The sequence below is a fragment of the Carassius auratus genome, chromosome 25, assembly GCF_003368295.1.
Source record: "Carassius auratus strain Wakin chromosome 25, ASM336829v1, whole genome shotgun sequence".
NCBI classification, from domain to species: domain Eukaryota; kingdom Metazoa; phylum Chordata; class Actinopteri; order Cypriniformes; family Cyprinidae; genus Carassius; species Carassius auratus.
In genome coordinates this window covers 17975675-18000061 of record NC_039267.1, presented here as the reverse complement: position 1 = coordinate 18000061, position 24387 = coordinate 17975675, and the positions used below count along the sequence as shown (strand labels likewise).

The 24387-nt window shown below is 40.0% G+C and overlaps 1 protein-coding gene across 7 annotated transcripts in view; it reads right to left on the bottom strand.

The window, feature by feature from the left end:
* The window catches only part of LOC113043576 (receptor-type tyrosine-protein phosphatase eta), a 236704-nt gene that overhangs the window by 122793 nt on the left and 89524 nt on the right, over positions 1–24387 (bottom strand). For 6 of the 7 annotated variants that reach the window (XM_026203048.1, XM_026203049.1, XM_026203052.1 and 3 more), the window contains 5 exons: positions 23077–23331; positions 12453–12707; positions 7492–7746; positions 1696–1950; positions 86–340 (listed from right to left, as the gene is read on the bottom strand). In XM_026203048.1, the coding sequence (XP_026058833.1) occupies positions 86–340; positions 1696–1950; positions 7492–7746; positions 12453–12707; positions 23077–23331 (1275 nt within the window). The remainder of the gene's footprint in view (positions 1–85; positions 341–1695; positions 1951–7491; positions 7747–12452; positions 12708–23076; positions 23332–24387) is intronic. The other variant, XM_026203051.1, reaches the window with a different exon arrangement.

Sequence of the window (24387 nt, the reverse complement as noted above, 5' to 3'; positions counted from 1 at the left end):
TTATTAAAGGGGGGGGGGGGGGTACATGGCCCTGGTTAATACTACTGTATATTACAAGAAAATTAAATTTTAGAATTCTACATACTTGTGAATTGTGAGATGCAGACTGTTTCTCCTTCTGTTGATTGATCTGCTGCCACAGCACTGATGCAGAATGTGTAACTGACTCCGGCAGTCAGACCAGTGATATTATAGGAAGTATTATTAGTAGTTGTATTTGTTTTATCATCAGTCCGGTGAAGTTTAAAGAAAGATCTATTTCCAAATGCTTCCTCCCATGTCAGAAACACAGATGATGTTGTGATATTGGCCACACTGAGATTCCTGATCACATCTGGCTCTGTGTATTAGAGAAAGAAACAAGTCATAATTGATGATTAAAAAAAAAACCTCACACAGGACACAAGCAAAGTAAGAACACTTAAAGGATGAAACATAAGCTGGTGGGGCAAATAATGTAGAATAGACTGGCAAGGGGCAACGAAATGTATGAAATGTGCTATATAAATAAACTTGCCTTGCCTTGCCTTTAACAATCAGGACACAAGTGAAATATTAAAGCTGGAAACAGCGATGAAAGGGCCCTTGCAGCTGGGTTTACCGCCACCCGTTGGCCATAGGAGAACAGCAAACGTTAGGAAATATGTTTTTAAAATAAGTAAATATTTGTGCCAAATTTCCTGCTGCCAACAGGTGTCGCTATGATTATAACTGAATATTGGCATGTAGATGTCTTCAGCTCAGGACTCTTATAAGATGTGAGACGTTTGAAGTAGATTGGGCATTGTATGGATGAGTTACAACTTCCTGTTTCATAGTATTAATAGCATGCTTTAGCACTTAGTAAGTGTTGTTAACATGTTTGAGAATATTTTTAGCATGTTTAGCACACAACGGCATATTTTATTGTGTTGCTAATAGTGCATAACAGTGTAAAACATGACACTTCCTGTTTCCAGTAGATGGCGCTGTAACTATAACCAAATATGAGCATATAGATGTCTTCAAGCCAGGACTCTAATCAAACATGTGAAGTCTGAGACAGATTTTTTTTTACTGCTGGCTTATTTTAGGGAAAGTGTAGTAAATAAGAAACCTTCAAGGGACCAACATCCCAGGTCCTCCACAGTATCAAGTTTGGACAGGTATGCAGATATATGTTGGATATGCTATTGTAATGGCATGGCCTTACTTCCTTACAATCTCCTATTTTGACTGGAATTGTGTTAGACATAATTATTTAAATTATATTTCAAAATATTCAAAAATACTTGACTCATTGCTTTACCTTCCCCTCTTCTCAATGAAACGCATAAACATTTTAACCAAATAATACAAAATAGCAGAATTTTGACAGAATAGCTAAAAAAAAATTATATTCAAACATATTTCTATTGAACTTTATGTTTAGAGGAGGCATCCCAGTGGATAAGAGTGAAGTCATAAACATCTTCAAGCACATGGCTCACAGAAGTTGTTGTAATTAGGTTTAAAGAAGCACTGAAAGCCTGTATATCCATATTATCATAATGATTGTTATTAATAGGAAATAAATCTGAAGTTTCTGAGACTATTATTTTGTGTCATTTAATTTGTCATTAAGATGTGACAAATTTATAAAAGGGGGGGGGGTACATGGCCCTGGTTAATACTACTGTATATAACAAGAAAATTTAATTTTAGAATTCTACATACTTGTGAATTGTGAGATGCAGACAGTTTCTCCTTCTGTTGATTGATCTGCTGCCACAGCACTGATGCAGAATGTGTAACTGACTCCAGCAGTCAGATCAGTGATGTTATAGGAAGTATTATTAGTAGTTGTATTTGTTTTATCATCAGTCCGGTGAAGTTTAAAGAAAGATCTATTTCCAAATGCTTCCTCCCATGTCAGAAACACAGATGATGTTGTGATATTGGCCACACTGAGATTCCTGATCACGTCTGGCTCTGTGTATTAGAGAAAGAAACAAGTCATAATTCATGATTAAAAAAAAAACATCACACAAGACACAAGCAGAGTAAGAACACTTAAAGGATGAAACATGAGCTGGTGGGACAAATAATGTACAATAGACTGGCAAGGGGCAAGGCAGTATTTTGACTTTTGATCTTCAATGTGAGCTTTGTATTTAGATTCACAAATGTCAAGTTTTTCTTTTTTTTCTTTAACAATCAGGACACAAGTGAAATATTAAAACTGGAAGCAGCGATGAAAGGGCCCTTGCAACTGGGTTTACCACCACCCGGTGGCCATGGGAGAACAGCGAACGTTAGGAAATATGCTTATAAAATACTGTATTTTTCGGAATATAATTCCCACCTGAGTATAAGTCGCAACAGTCCAAAAATACGTAATGGCGAGGAAAAAACATATATAAGTCACACTGGACTATAAGTCTCATTTATTTAGAACCAAGAACCAAGAGAAAACCTTACCTTATACAGCCGAGAGAGGGCGCTCTCTGTTTATTAGGGGTAGACTACAGGAGAACTGAGCAGCATAGAGCGCCCTCTCGCAGCTGTAGACGGTAATGTTTTCTCTTGGTTCATTTCTCTCGGTTCATGATAAATTAATTTTGATAAATAAGTCGCACCTGACTATAAAGGCGGGCGTACACAGTGAGATTTTTGCTGTCGTACGAGTTCGCATGCGATTTTTTTCAATCGTGTGGAAATCGCGTATTCTCGTATGGTCGCGGCTCGTATCATTTGCGATGAATTACGAGCCGAGCAGAGTGGCTTACGAGCACTTCCCGACCTCCCGATCATTTCTAAACAAGTCTAAAAAGTTTGTGAGCTATCGATTTGAATTCGTGCCATTTGTGCGGTTGAACGAGCCGATTTGTTGAATTATCAGAAGTTGACCAGTCACGAACTAGGAAAACCACAGAAGAAGAAAGACGAAGACTGCCGCTGAAGTCTGTAAGGAACAGCGAGCGCTGTATGATGTTTCTAGCAACGTATTCCAACGCCTTTTTAGTTCTTTCTCTCTCTTTCTCTCCCTCTCTCGCTCACACACGCATATGTAGTTTACAGGGACTCTCCATAAACGTAACGGTATTCTATACTGTATATCCCCATACACTACCTCTATCATCACGAAAAATGCATGTTTAAAATTTCTATTAAACACCGTATAGTATTTTTTTTAAAGCCATTTGGTTTATGAGAGCAAAGTCCTCACAAACCATGTTTACATTTTAATACCCATTTCAGATATTTATAAACCATATACAAGAACACACACACACACGGTAACCAGACGTCCCGGTTACCTATTGCTGAAAAATAACCTGTACGTGTAGGAAACAGTCACGGCTCATATCAATATTTTATTTGCAGTTATGAGAGAGGGAGAGCAGTTATTAGGCGCGTTCCACTTGAAGCACCGCTGCACGCACAGAATGATCACCTGTATGACATCAAAGTACCGCGGGAGCGATTCGAATGCATTGGATACGTGTGCTCTCATATCGCTCTCGCGGTAATGTCATACAGTGATCCTTCTGTGCGTGCAGCGCTGCTTCAAGTCGAACGCGTCTATCAACTTCGTGCGATTGCTTCTGGAATTCGCAGGTGGTAAAATCGTGTCGTATATCATCTCGTCCGTACGATTTTCAGATAAACTCACTCGTGCCGTGTGCGTGGACATACGATCTTCCGACCATCCGAATTCGCACCGTGTACGCCCGCCTTAAGTCGCAGAACCAGCCAAACTATGAAAAAAAGTGTGACTTATAGTCCGGAAAATACGGTAAGTAAATATTTGTGCCAAATTTCCTGCTGCCAACAGGTGGTTCTATGATTATAACTGAATATTGGCATGTAGATGTCTTCAGCTCAGGACGCTTACCAAACATGTAAAGTTTGGGGCAGATCAGACATTGCATGTTTAAGTTAGTGTGAAACAAGATATTTCCTATTGACAGCAGGTGGCGCTATAATCATAATTTAATGTTTGCAAGGTGGTTCTATGATTATAACTGAATATTGGCATGTAGATGTCTTCAGCTCAGGACGCTTACCAAACATGTAAAGTTTGGGGCAGATCAGACATTGCATGTTTAAGTTAGTGTGAAACAAGATATTTCCGATTGACAGCAGGTGGCGCTATAATCATAATTTAATGTTTGCAAGTACTCTATGCTGCAGACTGATACGTGACGTACATACATGACGTAACCACGCTACATTTTGCAGCACGTATGTGTTTACCGCGCATGCGCAGTAACGTATATGTATTTACCGTAAATACGATTGTGCGCCGTTCTGACTGTCATTAATGTGCATGTTCAGTTCACTTCCGGATGTTCGGAAAGTATAGCGAATATCAGATATTACTTTTGTTTTCTTAAAAATTTGCGTTTAAATTGCTTTTAATTGTAAGAATGCTTTGGTCATAATCATAGAGAGTGTCATTGCAAATGTGTGCGATTTCAAACATTTATGACATGTTTTATGATATAATATTCGAATGCTGGTCTTTCAAAGTCTTATTTCACCAAAAATGAACCATTAAATATGTCTTAAAATAGAGCAGAAAGACCTTATTGATATAATAAATACCATTGATGGTTGCATGCATGGCAAAGAAATAAAATAATATTTGTAATCTTTTTAATTAACATTATCAAAGACTAATAGATACTGTAACACATGTATTGTTCATTGTTAGTTCGTGTTAATTAATACATTAACTAGTGTTAACCAATGACACCTTATTGTAAAGTGTTACCTCTTAAATTGACCTTCATATGTCTTAATATGACTTTTTGGGTACATTGTCAGTGAGAAGAAATTCAGAGAAGAGATCCACTTCATGTGGCGAGACTACTGTAATTATCTGTTTTTCTTTCTCTGACAGATTGTATAGCCCTCAACTGAAAAAACTTCAAACTTTCAGGCCATGCTTTCTCAAGCCAAGCCAACCTAAATTTTGACTTGACAAACTTTATTAATTTAGTTGATGTTAATGCTGGTTATAAATTAAATCTCTTAGGTAGTTTACAGACAAAGCAAATAACACTTTTTCTAACATCATTCTATAATATATTTAAAAATACATTTAAAATATTTTCCTTGTAGGGCTCTTCTGCCTTTCTTCAAAATGATTTAATATTGGTCTAGTATTGTTTGTTCTTTTATGTAAATTAGGTGTCATGAACTGGAGTGCATTGTCTGAACAATACAACCTGAGTTCTGGGCAACATGTTCTCTGAGCCAGTGCTCCCGGTGCAGACTTTCCACCTGTCTGTGTGAGGAATCGCAGGAGGAGAGTCCTGTGTGGGTTTTATTCATTAAAAGAATTTTAGGGCTATTGATTGGCTTGTTTTATCAGTGATAGAGGTGAATTTTAGATTTTTTTTTTCTTGTGTCGTGTCTATAGTCTTAATCTATATTTGCATATACAATAACATTTTCCGTTTTGTTCTTTGAAATAAAAATAAAAAAAACATCACTGTCATCAGTTTTGTTTTTTTGGAGACACCTTGCATAAAATGGGATGCAGACACTGGAAATATACTGTATGTAGTCAACTGAACTTAAAACTACTTTATTGGCTTAAATGTTTCACATGCAGAATTGCCAAAGCAAAAGACAAATGTCCAAATTGATAGTTAATGAATAGATAAACAAGAACCATAGCAAAATATAGATTAAAATAAGAAAGGCCATGGCTATTTACACTAAGTGCAAATGGCTATATTATATTTATACTATGTTAAAATAGCAGGATTTTCTGCTATTTATATTACTTATTGCAAATAGTGGCAATTATCTGCACCTCAGTATTGTAGTACCTTATAAAACAGTATGCAATAATTACTGAGTTTAAATTATAATTTTAATTCAAATTATTAAATGGATGCCACCATATTAGGACAATAAAGCCCTCCCTCACAACTTTTTGATTATTTCCTTTGTTTTTATATAAAATAAATACTTTTTTGATGTGATTTTAAATTTGAAAAGGGAGAAAAAACTGTCAAAAGGCAGATTCGAACCCGGATCGATTGCATCAAATTGTGAACAACACACGTTTTAAGATCTGCACTATTAGAGCCGACGACTGTACTTTATCTGTTGTAATTTTGACTAGCTCAATAAGAAACATAAGGTGCCATTAAAGTGTAATATTACAATATACACAGTGAAGTAAAGTGCAACAGAATGTTAATATATTGTCAGTAAGTTACTACACAGATATTACAGAATAAACTATAATTCCGTATAATTTTACCTCAGATGAAACATGGTTAAACATAGTTGTTTTTCCCGTCTTTTTTTTTACACCTTAATGTTCTTTAATACTTTAACATTTTATTAAGGTTTTCTGTTAAGTATGCGCTTCGTTTTAATGCATGCACGACGCGAAAACAACTAACGTCATCACGCAATGCAAATTACAAGCGCATGCACGGTAAACACATACGTGATGTACATACGTGATGTACGTACGTGATGTCACCGTGCTACAGCCTGCAGCAAGGGGTGTCTCAATTTTTGCCTTTAGATAGGTTCAGGCCAAGACTCTTATAAAATGTAAGAAGTTTGAGGTAGATTGGGCATTGTATGGATGAGTAACAACAACTTCCTGTTTCATAGTATTAATAGCATGCTTTAGCACTTAGAAAGTGTTGTTAACATGTCTGAGAATATCTCTAGCATGTTTAGCACACAATGGCATATTTTACTGTATTGCTAATAGTGCATAACAGTGTAAAACATGACACTTCCTGTTTCCAGTAGATGGCGCAGTAACTATAACCAAATATGAGCATATAGATGTCTTCAAGCCAGGACTCTAATCAAACATGTGAAGTATGAGACAGATTTTTTTTTTTACTGCTGGCTTATTTTAGGGAAAGTGAAGTAAATAAGAAACCTTCAAGGGACCAACACCCCAGGTCCTCCACAGTATCAAGTTTGGACAGGTATGCAGATATATGTTGGATATGCTATTGTAATGGCATGGCCTTACTTCCTTACAATCTCCTATTTTGACTGGAATTGTGTTAGACATAATTATTTAAATTATATTTCAAAATATTCAAAAATACTTGACTCATTGCTTTACCTTCCCCTCTTCTCAATGAAACGCATAAACATTTTAACCAAATAATACAAAATAGCAGAATTTGACAGAATAGCTCAAAAAAAATAATATTCAAACATATTTCTATTGAACTTTATGTTTAGAGGGGGCATCCCAGTGGATAAGAGTGAAGTCATAAACATCTTCAAGCAGATGGCTCACAGAAGTTGTTGTAATTAGGTTTAAAGAAGCCCTGAAACCCTGTATATCCATTTTATCATAATGATTGTTATTAATAGGAAATAAATCTGAAGTTTCTGAGACTATTATTTTGTGTCACTAAATTTGTCATTAAGATGTGACACATTTATAAAAAAAGGGGGGGGGGGTGCATGGCCCTGGTTACTACTACTGTATATGACAAGAAAATTACATTTTATAATTCTACATACTTGTGAATTGTGAGATGCAGACAGTTTCTCCTTCTGTTGATTGATCTGCTGCCACAGCACTGATGCAGAATGTGTAACTCACTCCAGCAGTCAGATCAGTGATGTTATAGGAAGTATTATTAGTAGTTGTATTTGTTTTATCATCAGTCCGGTGAAGTTTAAAGAAAGATCTATTTCCAAATGCTTCCTCCCATGTCAGAAACACAGATGATGTTGTGATATTGGCCACACTGAGATTCCTGATCACGTCTGGCTCTGTGTATTAGAGAAAGAAACAAGTCATAATTCATTATTAAAAAAAAAAACATCACACAAGACACAAGCAGAGTAAGAACACTTAAAGGATGAAACATGAGCTGGTGGGACAAATAATGTACAATAGACTGGCAAGCGGCAAGGCAGTATTTTGACTTTTGATCTTCAATGTGAGCTTTGTATTTAGATTCACAAATGTCAAGTTTTTCTTTTTTTTCTTTAACAATCAGGACACAATTGAAATATTAAAACTGGAAGCAGCGATGAAAGGGCCCTTGCAACTGGGTTTACCACCACCCGGTGGCCATGGGAGAACAGCGAACGTTAGGAAATATGCTTATAAAATACCGTATTTTTCGGAATATAATTCCCACCTGAGTATAAGTCGCAACAGTCCAAAAATACGTCATGGCGAGGAAAAAAACATATATAAGTCACACTGGACTATAAGTCTCATTTATTTAGAACCAAGAACCAAGAGGAAATCTTACCTTCTACAGCCGAGAGAGGGCGCTCTCTGTTTATTAGGGGTAGACTACAGGAGAACTGAGCAACATAGAGCGCCCTCGCGCAGCTGTAGACGGTAATGTTTTCTCTTGGTTCATTTCTCTCGGTTCATGTTAAATTAATTTTGATAAATAAGTCGCACCTTACTATAAAGGCGGGCGTACAAAGTGCGATTTTTGTTGTCGTACGAGTTTGCATGCGATTTTTTTCAATCGTGTGGAAAATGCCTATTCTCGTATGGTCGCGGCTCGTATCATTTGCGATGAATTACGAGCCGAGCAGAGTGGCTTACGAGCACTTCCCGACCTCCCGATCATTTTTAAACATGTCTAAAAAGTTTGTGAGCTATCGGTTTGAATTCGTGCCATTTGTGCGGTTGAACGAGCCGATTTGTTGAATTATCAGAAGTTGACCAATCACGAACTAGGAAAACCACAGAAGAAGAAAGACGAAGACCGCCGCTGAAGTCTGTAAGGAACAGCGAGCGCTGTATGATGTTTCTAGCAACGTATTCCAACGCCTTTTTAGTTCTTTCTCTCTCTTTCTCTCCCTCTCTTGCTCACACATGCATATGTAGTTTAATGGGACTATTCATAAACGTAACGGTATCCTATACTGTATATCCCCATACACTACCTCTATCATCACGAATAATGCATGTTTAAAATTTCTATTAAACACCGTATAGTATATTTTTAAAGCCATTTGGTTTACGAGAGCACAGTCCTCACAAACCATGTTTACATTTTAATTACCATTTCAGATATTTATAAACCATATACAAGAACACACACACACACGGTAACCAAACGTCCCAGTTTCCTATTGCTGAAAAATAACCTGTACGTGTAGGAAACAGTCATGGCTCATATCAATATTTTATTTGCAGTTATGAGAGAGGGAGAGCAGTTATTAGGCGCGTTCCACTTGAAGCACCGCTGCACGCACAGAATGATCACCTGTATGACATCAAAGTACCGCGGGAGCGATTCGAATGCATTGGATATGTGTGCTCTCATATCGCTCTCGCGGTAATGTCATACAGTGATCCTTCTGTGCGTGCAGCGCTGCTTCAAGTCGAACGCGTCTATCAACTTCGTGCGATTGCTTCTGGGATTCGCAGGTGGTAAAATCGTGTCATATATCATCTCGTCCGTACGATTTTCAGATAAACTCACTCGTGCCGTGTGCGTGGACATACAATCTTCCGACCATCCGAATTCGCACCGTGTACGCCCGCCTAAAGTCGCAGAACCAGCCAAACTATGAAAAAAAGTGTGACTTATAGTCCGTAAAATACGGTAAGTAAATATTTGTGCCAAATTTCCTGCTGCCAAAAGGTGGCGCTATGATTATAACTGAATATTGGCATGTAGATGTCTTCAGCTCAGGACGCTTACCAAACATGTAAAGTTTGGGGCAGATCAGACATTGCATGTTTAAGTTAGTGTGAAACAAGATATTTCCTATTGACAGCAGGTGGCGCTATAATTATAATTTAATGTTTGCAAGTACTCCTCGCTGCAGACTGTAGCGTGGTGACGTCATGTACATACGTGACGTACATACGTGACGTACATACGTGACGTACATACATGACGTCACCACGCTACATTTTGCAGCACGTATGTGTTTACCGCGCATGCGCAGTAACGTATATGTATTTACCTTAAATAAAAAAAAAAGTTTCATTCACTTCCGGATGTTCGGAAAGTATGGTGGATATGAGATATTACTTTTGTTTTCTTAAAAATTTGCGTTTAAATTGCTTTTAATTGTAAGATTGCTTTGGTCATAATCATAGAGAGTGTCATTGCAAATGTGTGCGATTTCAAACATTTATGACATGTTTTATGATATAATATTCGAATGCTGGTCTTTCAAAGTCTTATTTCACCAAAAATGAACCATTAAATATGTCTTAAAATAGAGCAGAAAGACCTTATTGATATAATAAATACCATTGATGGTTGCATGCATTGCAAAAAAAAAAATCATATTTGTAATCTTTTTAATTAACATTATCAAAGACTAATAGATACTGTAACACATGTATTGTTCATCGTTAGTTCGTGTTAATTAATACATTAACTAGTGTTAACCAATGACACCTTATTTTAAAGTGTTACCTCTTAAATTGACCTTCATATGTCTTAATATGACTTTTTGGGTACATTGTCAGTGAGAAGAAATTCAGAGAAGAGATCCACTTCATGTGGCGAGACTACTGTAATTATCTGTTTTTCTTTCTCTGACAGATTGTATAGCCCTCAACTGTAAAATTTTCAAATTGAAAAAACTTCAAACTTTCAGGCCATGCTTTCTCAAGCCAAGCCAACCTAAATTTTGACTTGACAAACTTTATTAATTTAGTTGATGTTAATGCTGGTTATAAATTAAATCTCTTAGGTAGTTTACAGACAAAGCAAATAACACTTTTTCTAACATCATTCTATAATATATTTAAAAATACATTTAAAATATTTTCCTTGTAGGGCTCTTCTGCCTTTCTTCAAAATGATTTAATATTGCTCTAGCATTGTTTGTTCTTTTACGTAAATTAGGTGTCATGAACTGGAGTGCATTGTCTGAACAATACAACCTGAGTTCCGGGCAACATGTTCTCTGAGCCAGTGTTTCCTGTGCGGTGAGATATTTAAAGACTTTCCACCTGTCTGTGTGAGGAATCACAGGAGGAGAGTCCTGTGTGGGTTTTATTCATTCAAATAATTTTAGGGCTACTGATTGGCTTGTTTTATCAGTGATAGAGGTGAATTTCAGATTTTTTTTTCTTGTGTCATGTCTATAGTCTTAATCTATATTTGTATATACAATAACATTTTCCATTTTGTTCTTTGAAATAAATTAAAAAAAAACATCACTGTCATCAGTTTTGTTTTTTTGGAGACACCTTGCATAAAATGGGATGCAGACACTGGAAATATACTGTATGTAGTCAACTGAACATAGTCAACATAGTTGTTTTTCCCGTCTTTTTTTTTACACCTTAATGTTCTTTAATACTTTAACATTGTATTAAGGTTTTCTGTTAAGTATGCGCTTCGTTTTAATGCACGCACGACGCGAAAACAACTAACGTCATCACGCAATGCAAATTACAAGCGCATGCACGGTAAACACATACGTGATGTACATACGTGATGTACGTACGTGATGTCACTGTGCTACAGCCTGCAGCAAGGGGTGTCTCAATTTTTGCCTTTCGATAGGTTCAGGCCAAGACTCTTATAAAATGTAAGAAGTTTGAGGTAGATTGGGCATTGTATGAATGAGTTACAACAACTTCCTGTTTCATAGTATTAATAGCATGCTTTAGCACTTAGAAAGTGTTGTTAACATGTCTGAGAATATCTCTAGCATGTTTAGCACACAATGGCATATTTTACTGTATTGCTAATAGTGCATAACAGTGTAAAACATGACACTTCCTGTTTCCAGTAGATGGCGCAGTAACTATAACCAAATATGAGCATATAGATGTCTTTAAGCCAGGACTCTAATCAAACATGTGAAGTCTGAGACAGATTTTTTTTTACTGCTGGCTTATTTTAGGGAAAGTGTAGTAAATAAGAAACCTTCAAGGGACCAACATCCCAGGTCCTCCACAGTATCAAGTTTGGACAGGTATGCAGATATATGTTGGATATGCTATTGTAATGGCATGGCCTTACTTCCTTACAATCTCCTATTTTGACTGGAATTGTGTTAGACATAATTATTTAAATTATAATTCAAAATATTCAAAAATACTTGACTCATTGCTTTACCTTCCCCTCTTCTCAATGAAACGCATAAACATTTTAACCAAATAATACAAAATAGCAGAATTTGACAGAATAGCTAAAAAAAAAAATAATATTCAAACATATTTCTATTGAACTTTATGTTTAGAGGAGGCATCCCAGTGGATAAGAGTGAAGTCATAAACATCTTCAAGCACATGGCTCACAGAAGTTGTTGTAATTAGGTTTAAAGAAGCACTGAAAGCCTGTATATCCATTTTATCATAATGATTGTTATTAATAGGAAATAAATCTGAAGTTTCTGAGACTATTATTTTGTTTCATTTAATTTGTCATTAAGATGTGACAAATTTATAAAAGGGGGGGGGGGGGTACATGGCCCTGGTTAATACTACTGTATATAACAAGAAAATTAAATTTTAGAATTCTACATACTTGTGAATTGTGAGATGCAGACTGTTTCTCCTTCTGTTGATTGATCTGCTGCCACAGCACTGATGCAGAATGTGTAATTGACTCCAGCAGTCAGATCAGTGATGTTATAGGAAGTATTATTAGTAGTTGTATTTGTTTTATCATCAGTCCGGTGAAGTTTAAAGAAAGATCTATTTCCAAATGCTTCCTCCCATGTCAGAAACACAGATGATGTTGTGATATTGGCCACACTGAGATTCCTGATCACATCTGGCTCTGTGTATTAGAGAAAGAAACAAGTCATAATTGATGATTAAAAAAAAACCTCACACAGGACACAAGCAAAGTAAGAACACTTAAAGGATGAAACATAAGCTGGTGGGGCAAATAATGTAGAATAGACTGGCAAGGGGCAACGAAATGTATGAAATGTGCTATATAAATAAACTTGCCTTGCCTTGCCTTGCTTTTAACAATCAGGACACAAGTGAAATATTAAAGCTGGAAACAGCGATGAAAGGGCCCTTGCAGCTGGGTTTACCGCCACCCGTTGGCCATAGGAGAACAGCAAACGTTAGGAAATATGTTTTTAAAATAAGTAAATATTTGTGCCAAATTTCCTGCTGCCAACAGGTGTCGCTATGATTATAACTGAATATTGGCATGTAGATGTCTTCAGCTCAGGACTCTTATAAGATGTGAGACGTTTGAAGTAGATTGGGAATTGTATGGATGAGTTACAACTTCCTGTTTCATAGTATTAATAGCATGCTTTAGCACTTAGTAAGTGTTGTTAACATGTTTGAGAATATTTTTAGCATGTTTAGCACACAACGGCATATTTTATTGTGTTGCTAATAGTGCATAACAGTGTAAAACATGACACTTCCTGTTTCCAGTAGATGGCGCTGTAACTATAACCAAATATGAGCATATAGAGGTCTTCAAGCCAGGACTCTAATCAAACATGTCAAATGAGGCAGATTGGACATTGTATGCACGAGTTACAGTAATGTTCTGTTTCACTGCATTAAAAGCATACTTAAGCACTTAGCTAACTGCTTCTAACATGTTTTAGTATGTTTTTAGCATGTTGTCAGTGTATTTAGCACTTGCTGATACTTTTTAGTATGTTGTTAGGAGTCAATAACAGCATTAAACATGACACTTCCTGTTACCAGCGGGTGGTGCTATGACTATAACTAAATATGTGCATGTTGATGTGTTCAGGACAGGACTCTTGTCAAACGTGTGAAGTTTGGGACAGATCAGAAATTGCTAGCCTGAGTTACAGTAACTTCCTGTTTCACAGCATTAGTAGTATGCTTTAGCACTTAGTTAAGTGTTTCTAGTATGCTTTAGTATGTTTCTAGAATCGTGTCGGCCTATTTAACACTTGTTGACTCTTTTTGATATGTTCTTTGGAGTCCATGACAGTGTTAACCATGTCACTTCTTGTTGCCAGCATGTGATGCTTAACTATAACAGAATTTGGGTATGGGTATTTGTTCAGGACAGAACACCTATGAAACGTGTGAAGTTTGGGGCAGATCGGACATTGCTTGCCTGAGATACAGCAACTTTCATGGTGAAACATCAAACTTTGTCAGACCGCCATTAGAGGCACCTTGACGAAAACTCAAGATCTTCGCAATTTAACGTCAAAAGGTCTTATAATGACTAGGGGTGTAACGGTTCACAAAATTCACGGTTCGGTTCGATACGATACACTGATGTCACGGTTCGGTTCGGTACGTTTTAGATACAGCAAAATGTAAAAACGTCTCAACTTTTCAGAATGCCGCAAACGCACCGCGGGTCATGTGACAAGAACTAACCAATCAGCTTCATCCTTTCCCGTAACAACGTTGAAAGCTCAGCCAAGATGAAGGAACAGCTGATCATAGTTGTATATGGATTGCAATTTTGAAATAAATTTAGTAGCAGAGCTAGCCTACTGCAAGCGATTTTTAGAGCTGCAAATCCATTTATCCTTTGCTGAAATTTCCGCGTCTTCATGAAGAGAGCACGTCATGGTTGCTTAGCAAAGGCAGACGCCTCAGGGGCGCTTCTGCCCGAGCGCTTTGGAAAGGAGGAGAAAGACGCGCCTAGCGTTTTCCACGCGTTTTAGGCGCGATATTTGAACGGCCCCTGAGGCGCTCGCTCACTCAGCACGCGCTGAAGGCTCGTTGCGAAATGTCTAATGCATTTAACACACCAGAAATAGAAGATCCTCCAATAACCAACTGGTCTGGTATTTGGGTGCACTTTGGATTCCCTGTAAGCTATAATGGTGATGATAGAATGAATGGTAAATAGTAAGGTCTCATATTCGCGGCTATAATGTAAATGTAACGTAAATGTTGCCTACCAATCGCCGTGGTGATGTCTTTTGCCCTGTTCGAATCAGTTGGAAATGTCTTTCTAAATGCTGCAGGGATAGTTTGTTGCGTGTATAGCCTCTTTCACACAGTAATACCAGTAAAGTTCCGTAAAATTACCAGAACGACTTTACAGGTAAATTCAAAAATGCGCTGTTCACACTGTCAACGACATTCCGTCTTTTTTCCAGAAAAGCACAGTTCAGACATCCATTCCAAAATACCGGTAAATTCTGTGACGTAATTAATCTCTAAACAGCTGCGCTTGTATTTTTAAACACGGAGGGTAACACGTGTTCAGTATTTCTGTTTATGGTTTAATTTTTTTTTTTAAATGTATTATTCATGTAACTGCTTTTGTTACAGAGACATCGTAATAGATGACTGTTTTGAATAATTATACTCCCCATTAATAAAACACCCGATGCTGTCTGGAGCTGACCAATTTAGTGAAAATCGGATTGAAAGGATTAATAGCACAATGAAGTTGCGATTGTAAATTGCAGTCTGTAAGACGCACTTTGCAGAAAAGGTGCATGTCACGGTAGGAAATCCAGTGTTTCCTCCGTGTCATGTTTTGTTATTGTTTTTGTACTTACGTTGTCTCCATGTGCTCGTTTAGTTGATTGTCATCACCTGGGTGTTGATTGTCTCGCTCCAGCTGATCGTCATCATACCTCTGCTACTTATACTCACCTCGCTCTCTCTCTGTTGTCAGATCCTCTCTTATGTCTCCATGCACTAGCTGGATTACCGTCTTCCGTGTTTGTGTGCTGGTTTGGATTCGTGTTGTCGTCCGCGTGTCAGTGTTCCGGTCTGTTCCTGGTTCCAACCATTGACCACCTTCACCTGCACCGCTGACTTCACCATCCCGCTCTTCTCACGCCACCGTAGACCTTCCTTGCCATTGCCAACAATCTGGACACTCTTTATCAATAAACTACATCTGATTGCCTGCAATTGCTTCCTCCTCTTTTATCTGTCGTTACAGTAGGATCTGACCATCATGGAAGCAGCAGGCGATCGCTCCCCATCTCATCTCGAAGAATTTCTGCAACGAGCTGTGGGTCGTATGGATCGCCAAGACAAGGCGATAGATGAGATGGGTCGAGCCTTCCAAGCAATGGTGACGAAGGTGTCCGAGCTCGTTCTCCAGACGCAACAACAACAACAATCGTCACCCGCTGCGCCTCCCACGCCACCCACACCGCCGATCGTCTCCGGGGGGATTTCCCAGCCCGAACCACGCCTCCCCATCCCGGAGAAATATGCGGGTGAGCCAGAGTTCTGTCGATCTTTTCTGTCTCATTGTTCTCTGCACTTCGCCCTGCAGCCCCGCACGTTCTACACCGAGGAAATGAAGGTGGCATTCGTCTTATCTCTACTTACGGGAAGGGCTGCCCTCTGGGGGACGGCGGTGTGGGAGAACCAAGACAGCTGCTGTGCCTCGTTCCACGCACTTTCGGAAGAGATGAGACGGGTCTTCGACCGCTCCGCCGCCGGGAGGGAAGCGGCTTGGCTTCTCACGGACCTACGTCAGGGGGAAAGGTCCGTTTCCGATTATTCGATTGAGTTCCGCACCCTGGCGGCGGAGTGTAAGTGGAACGAGGAGGCGCAGTGGGATCACTTCCTGCATGGGTTGGCTGACCGCATCCAACAGGAGATCCGCGCCGTCGAGCTCCCCACTTCTCTCAACAGTCTGATTGACCTAACCATCAGAGTGGAGAATCGACTCGATCAAGCCACCAGACGGAGGGGGAGAGCAGTTCTCGCGAACAGACCGGAGGCTCAGTATCAGCGCTCAGATATTGCGGTCAGCCCACCGGGAGATCTTGAACCCATGCAGGTGGGGCGAGCTCGGCTCTCCCGGGAGGAGAGGATCAGGCGGAGATCCCTGGGACTATGTTTATACTGCGGCAGTCAAGAACATCACATCCAGCGTTGTCCGGTAAAAGACCAAGCCCGATAGTAAGACGGAGGCTACTATCGGGTGGGATCTCTGCCAGAAAGACCTCATCTACATCGACACTCCTTCCGGTGAGTCTACGGTGGTCCACCCACGCACTCGAGCATCACGCCTTGTTGGATTCTGGGGCAGAGGGTAATTTCATGGACTTCCAGTTCGCTAGTAAGCTTAACATTCCTCTCACCTCCCTCAAACACCCCATTGCACCCTTTGCTCTCAATGGACACAGACTACCAGTCATCACTCAGACCACCTTACCTGTTTCCCTCACCACATCTGGCAATCATACTGAGGAGATATCATTTTACATTACGGACTCACCTTCATCCCCCATCGTTCTCGGTCACACCTGGCTTCAGAAACACAACCCCAGCATCAATTGGCGCCTTGGATCTGTGGTTAGCTGGAGCGAGGAATGTCATTTGTCTTGTCTTTTGTCTGCTGGTGTTAATGTTTCTGAGTCTGTGTTTCAGGGGGAAGCAGTGGATTTGGCTAGCGTGCCCGCGGAGTACCACGACCTGAAGGAGGTGTTCAGTAAGTCTCGTGCTGATTCTCTTCCTCCTCATCGTCCCTATGACTGTGCGATAGAGTTATTGCCAGGTACTTCTCCGCCTAAGGGCAAGTTATATTCTTTGTCTGTTCCAGAGACGGCGGCCATGGAGAAATATATATCCAGTTCTCTAGCAACGGGGTTTATCCGCCCTTCCTCTTCTCCAGCGGGGGCGGGGTTCTTTTTTGTGGGAAAGAAGGACGGATCCTTGCGACCTTGCATTGACTACCGAGGGCTGAACAACATAACGGTAAAGAATACCTATCCTTTGCCGCTTATGTCTTCAGCTTTTGAGAGGTTGCAGGGAGCGTCCGTTTTCACTAAATTGGACTTACGTAATGCTTATCATTTGGTCCGCATCAGGGAGGGGGATGAGTGGAAGACTGCCTTTAACACCCCTAGAGGCCATTTTGAGTACTGCGTTATGCCGTTCGGGCTAACCAACTCGCCGGCAGTCTTTCAAGCACTCGTTAATGACGTGTTGCGAGACATGGTCGATCTGTTCATATATGTTTACCTGGATGACATATTGATCTTTTCTTCGTCTCTCCAGGAACACGTGCAACACGTACGACGAGTGCTTCTGCGGTTGCTAGAGAATGGATTGTTTGTCAAGGCGGAGAAATGCGTTTTTCATGCACAGTCTGTTTCTTTTCTAGGACACATCATTTCGACTGAGGGTGTTCGCATGGATCCTGAGAAGGTTAAGGCTGTGGTAAATTGGCCATCCCCAGAGTCTCGCAAGGCCCTGCAGAGATTTCTGGGGTTCGCCAATTTTTACCGGCGTTTCATTCGCAATTTCAGCCAACTAGCCGCTCCTCTGACCGCCTTGACCTCCCCTAGTTTGACGTTCAGGTGGTCAGACGCAGCTGAGGCTGCGTTTGCCAAACTGAAAAGCTGCTTTGTTTCAGCTCCCATTCTCGTCACCCCTGATCGCTCACGTCAATTCATAGTGGAGGTCGACGCGTCAGAGGTGGGGGTAGGAGCAGTGTTATCCCAACGCGCATCCTCAGACGGAAAGGTGCATCCGTGCGCGTATTATTCTCACCGTTTATCTCCTGCAGAAGTTAATTATGACATTGGCAATCGAGAGTTGTTGGCAGTCAAACTTGCACTGGAAGAATGGCGTCACTGGCTTGAGGGGTCGGGTGTACCTTTCATTGTATGGACGGACCATAAGAATCTCGAATACATTAGAACCGCCAAAAGACTTAACTCCAGGCAGGCTCGGTGGGCATTGTTTTTCGGTCGTTTCGATTTTACACTTTCTTACCGGCCGGGTTCCAAAAACATCAAACCCGATGCTTTATCCCGTCTTTTTGAGCGTTCCGATCGTACTGCTACTCCCGAGCCCATTTTACCGGGGACCATCATTATCTCCGCGCTCAGGTGGGAGGTCGAATCGAAGGTGTTGACCGCCTTAGAAGGGGTAACGCCCCCGGCTCGTTGCCCACCGAACCGATTGTTTGTGCCGGAGAGGTTACGGTCAGACGTTCTCCAGTGGGGTCATTGTTCCAGTGTTGCTTGTCACCCAGGGGTTAGTAGAACTAGATTTCTGGTCAAGCAACGATTTTGGTGGCCTGGTATGGCTCGTGACGTCCACGATTTCGTCTTGGCTTGTTCAGTTTGCGCTATTGGTAAGACTTCCAATCGACCTCCAGATGGGTTACTCTTACCGCTGTCTGTCCCTTCAAGACCCTGGTCCCACATTTCGCTAGATTTTATCACCGCCCTCCCGCCCTCTAAAGGCAATACGGTGATTTTAACCGTAGTGGACCGGTTCTCGAAGGCGACTCATTTTATTCCCTTGCCCAAATTACCTTCAGCCAAGGAAACAGCGGTAGCTGTCATTGACCACGTCTTCCGCATACATGGCCTCCCGACAGACGTGGTTTCTGACAGGGGTCCCCAATTTGTGTCCAAATTTTGGCGAGAGTTTTGTAAATTGTTAGGAGCGACTGTTAGTCTTTCTTCCGGGTTCCATCCCCAGAGCAATGGTCAAACCGAACGAGCCAATCAGGATGTCGAGAGGGTTTTACGATGTTTGGTTTCCAATAATCCTTCGTCCTGGTGTCAGCAACTCTCAGTTGTGGAGTACGCACACAATTCTTTGCCAGTGTCATCTACGGGCATGTCTCCATTTAAGTGTAGTTTAGGGTACCAACCACCTAATTTTGTCAGTACGGAATCCGAGGTTTCGGTCCCCTCCGCACACGCATTAGTCCAGAGGTGTCACCGCACCTGGACCAGAGCTCGCAGAGCTCTGCTCCAGGCTAGGTCGCGCACCAAGGCTAAGGCCGATCGCCACCGGTCGAAGCCTCCCCGTTACGTCGTCGGTCAAAGAGTGTGGCTTTCTACCCAGAATATTCCTATGCGGTCCGTTTCTAACAAACTTGCTCCCAAATTTATTGGCCCGTTTTCTATTACCAAGATTATTAATCCGGTTACCGTGCGTCTTAGCCTTCCTCCGGCGTACAGGAGGATTCATCCCGTGTTCCACGTCTCCAAAATTAAATCGGTGATTTCTTCCCGTCTTAATCTGCCTGCTCCGGTTCCCCCCCCGCCTCGTCTCGTTAATGGGGAAACCACCTATTTGGTTAATCGTATTCTGGACTCTAGACGGAGGGGACGCGGTTTTCAGTACTTGGTGGATTGGGAAGGTTACGGTCCGGAGGAGAGGAGCTGGGTTCCTGCTCGGGACATATTGGATCACCACCTTATAGATGATTACAATCTACAGGTAAAGCAGGCTGGGAACGTCAGGTGACGTCCTAGGGGAGAGGGTACTGTCACGGTAGGAAATCCAGTGTTTCCTCCGTGTCATGTTTTGTTATTGTTTTTGTACTTACGTTGTCTCCATGTGCTCGTTTAGTTGATTGTCATCACCTGGGTGTTGATTGTCTCGCTCCAGCTGATCGTCATCATACCTCTGCTACTTATACTCACCTCGCTCTCTCTCTGTTGTCAGATCCTCTCTTATGTCTCCATGCACTAGCTGGATTACCGTCTTCCGTGTTTGTGTGCTGGTTTGGATTCGTGTTGTCGTCCGCGTGTCAGTGTTCCGGTCTGTTCCTGGTTCCAACCATTGACCACCTTCACCTGCACCGCTGACTTCACCATCCCGCTCTTCTCACGCCACCGTAGACCTTCCTTGCCATTGCCAACACTCTGGACACTCTTTATCAATAAACTACATCTGATTGCCTGCAATTGCTTCCTCCTCTTTTATCTGTCGTTACAGTGCATTCACAAATGTAGCCTGATCCAAATTCATATCAAATAATCTATCAGCGCAGATAAACATGTTGTGCGTATAAATTGAGTTCAAAATATGTCCCAAAGCACCGGAAAAATTACCATGAATGTGACAGAGGGAAATAGTAAAAATATATTTGAATTATTTACTAATAGACTAGTGTTTTCTGAGTCTGTGCCCCAAGGATGAAGTTGCCTCATTAGATGCGCCTCCTAAACGGATTATGATTGTATTTAGATTTTTTGTTGTTTGTTTTTATTATTTCGTTAATTAGTAATTAAAAGCTTTCTATAGATATATTTATCATGTCTGTGAGGCATGTATTCGCTGTGTTTCGGTATTTTGTACGCTCTCCTGTTCAAGATGAGACGGCAGAAAGCATGTTTGTTTTCTTTATTTTATATTTCTTTATTTTATATTTCTTTGTTATATCATGATCGCGCTGGCACCTATGTCCCAAAAAAGCGTGCTTTATCTTGCGTTCTCCGCACAAAATATACATATAGCGCGCATCTGGGTTCAACGTTAAAACATCGTTATGCTTGAACTGTTTTATATCTGTAGATTTTATTTTAGACAATTCGTGATGATTTGAGAAGGCTAAACATAGGCTATGTAAACTCTCTCTCTGTGCTGGCCGCTTTAAAAAAAAAACTTAGCCTATATGCCTGTTTAACGATCAAAAACTGCTCCAAACAGTAGTATGAGCTGTTTTGGGAGAATTGGAAAAAAAGACGTGCTGAACATCCTCAAGTGAGTTGCGGGGCAAACCGAAAGTTGAAGCCGAATGTCAAGCACTCTTCTTCACTGCTCCGACTTCTCGTTTGTGCCCTATCTGTTTTTCCCTATGTAAAAACTAAAATTAAAATTAAGTTGTAAAATTAAGTTGTAAAACTTAAAGTTATTGTTTTTATTATTTATTGTGTTCGGCATGGTGGGCAGCGTGTGATTTCATGCCGTGCCGCGGGTTGAGATCCACGTAGAGCTAGGCCTACAAGATTTGTGGAGTAGCAGAACCCCCAAATAGACGGACAAAAGTCATAATGGGAACAAGAAATACTCCCAATACTACTTCGTTTGTGATGGTCGTTTATTTTTTAGATATTAAGACACAATGTTTTCAGTTTATTGATGACCTGACTTTGTCGGCGACAGTTAGCTAACAGTTATTTTATCATATGTTACTGCATCACTAACAGTTTCTCTCAGATGACGACAAATTAGGCTACTTCATCCTACCGGATAATAGGAAGCGCCTTAATTTCACTGTCGCTTCAGTTGGATGGATGACATTTATTTTATTTTCTTAAACATTGGGTGAATGCTTGATGATTGGAAGACGTCTTACGTCACCGCGTTCTGAACTCTTACGTGCTCCTACCGGTAATTTTCCTTCTGCGTTCACACACAGCATAATTCCGAATTTACTGGTAATGTTACAACTTCTCATACCGTTAAATTTCCTGAACGAATTTACCGGTATTTTTTAAAAGATCCTGTTCACACATGACCTCTTTATGGAAATTTACCAGTAATTTTCCGGAAACGTCTGTATGTGTGAAAGGGCTTTATGTTTCTCCTTTTTTTCGTCTTTTCCCAGATACTGACACACTAAGGTGATGTCGGCGTAAATGAGTTGACATGTTTCAAGTATTCCCGCTGGTGTTTTTTTTTTTTTTGTATTCCCGCTGGTGTACACTATTGTCATGTTGCAGATGTGACATACCGTTGTTTTTTTATCCACCACTCTCTTGCCATCACCATTATAGCTTACAGGGAATCCAAAGTGCACTCAAACACCAGACCTGTTGGTTATTGGAGGATCTTCTATTTCTGGTCTGTTAAACGCATTGGCCACCGCGTACCGTGCATGAACTGATCGCTTACTCAGCGCGTACTGAGTGAGCGAGCGCCTGACTGAGTAGCCTAACATAAACATATAATTTGGTGTTTTTTTCTTCTTCGGGGGTGTCAGGGGCGTTGCCTGTTACATCGTTTGGGTTATTGGGCTACCTTGTTGAACGCATATCATTATATTTCACTTTTTTTTTCAAATATAATTAATTAGTCCAACGAACCGTTTGGTACATAATGCGTACCGCGTACCGAACCGAAAGCCTCGTACCGAACGGTTCAATACGAATACGCGTATTGTTACACCCCTAATAATGACCCTCATCAAATTTGAAGATGATCCGATTCGAGTTTATCAAAGTATGAGGAATAGAAATGGCAAAAACTGCACAAAAATCTTACATGAAATTCAAAGTAATGTACTTCCTGTTGGATTTTGGACCAAGAGACTTATTTTAGGTAATGATCTGTTGCACGTGTGTACCAGTTTTATGCATTTATGTAAAACGTAGCTCAAGGCGCACTCAATTTAAATTTCATTGCATCATTCTTATAACATACTTTGTAGCACAAAACAGACATTTTACAGTTTAACATAGTTACTAATTTATAGCAAGAGATTTCTTTATTCTACATACTTGTGAATTGTGAGATGCAGACAGTTTCTCCTTCTGTTGATTGATCTGCTGCCACAGCACTGATGCAGAATGTGTAATTGACTCCAGCAGTCAGATCAGTGATGTTATAGGAAGTATTATTAGTAGTTTTATTTGTTTTATCATCAGTCAGGTGAAGTTTAAAGAAAGATCTGTTACCAAATGGTTCATCCCATGTCAGAAACACAGATGATGTTGTGATATTGGCCACACTGAGATTCCTGATCACACCTGGCTCTGTGTTTAGGAGAAAGAAAAAATTATCTATGATTTGAAAAAAAGCATCACGAAAGACACAAGCAAAGTAGAAATACATAAACGATAAAATGTGAACTGTGGGACAAATTAACTAACAATAGACTGGAAGGGGTAAGGCAGTATTTTGATCTATGTATTGTTTAACATGAGCTTTGTATGATATTTCTACTAAAAAGAAAAAGCAGCATAAAAACAAGCTTGAAGTGGGAATAACTCTAGTGCTTTTACAAATTACTTGGAAAAACATTTTCGTGGGTCAGAAATCAATATCATGTTTACTCCTATTTGAGTTCAGAGACTCTTAATTTTTAGGTTTTCTCATTCCGTTGATCCCAGTGTCCACCTTTATGTATTTTTGTACATGCTTTGTTGTTTACTTGGTTTCTAAGAATGTTCTCATTTGTTTGCTACTCATTTCTTAATTGATAATCCCTGCTTTTTCCTTGTTTCCCCCCTCATTTGCCCTTTATATTTATACCCCCAGTTCTGTTCTTTATTTTGATTATTAGATCTGTAGTATTAAACATGTACTTTATAAGTTTGCATACTGGTAAATTGTGAAATGCAGACAGTTTCTCCTTTTGTTGATTGATCTGCTGCCACAGCACTGATGCAGAATGTGTAATTGACTCCAGCAGTCAGATCAATGATGTGATAAGAAGTGTTAGTAGTTGTTGAACTTCTGTTTGTTTTATCATCAGTCCACTGAAGTTGAAAAAAATTGCAAACAGTCTTATTCCTGAATGACAATGATTCCATTATGTCTAGTAAACCTTTAAAATTCTGAACACACCAGAATATTAAACCTATTTTCAGGCTTCCGCTGAACCAGGGAAAGCACTGGTCATGTAAGCTTGTTTGAAACAGCTTTACTAACAGTGATTTCAACTACAATATTTTTATTTCTCTGTTTCAAACATCAGCTAATAACAAAAAAGTATAGGGATAAAAGTAGTCTGGATATAAACACTGAGGTTGCAGCAGTTATGATCAAAAGGACTAAATTACACTTTAAACTAATTTTACAGTACACAC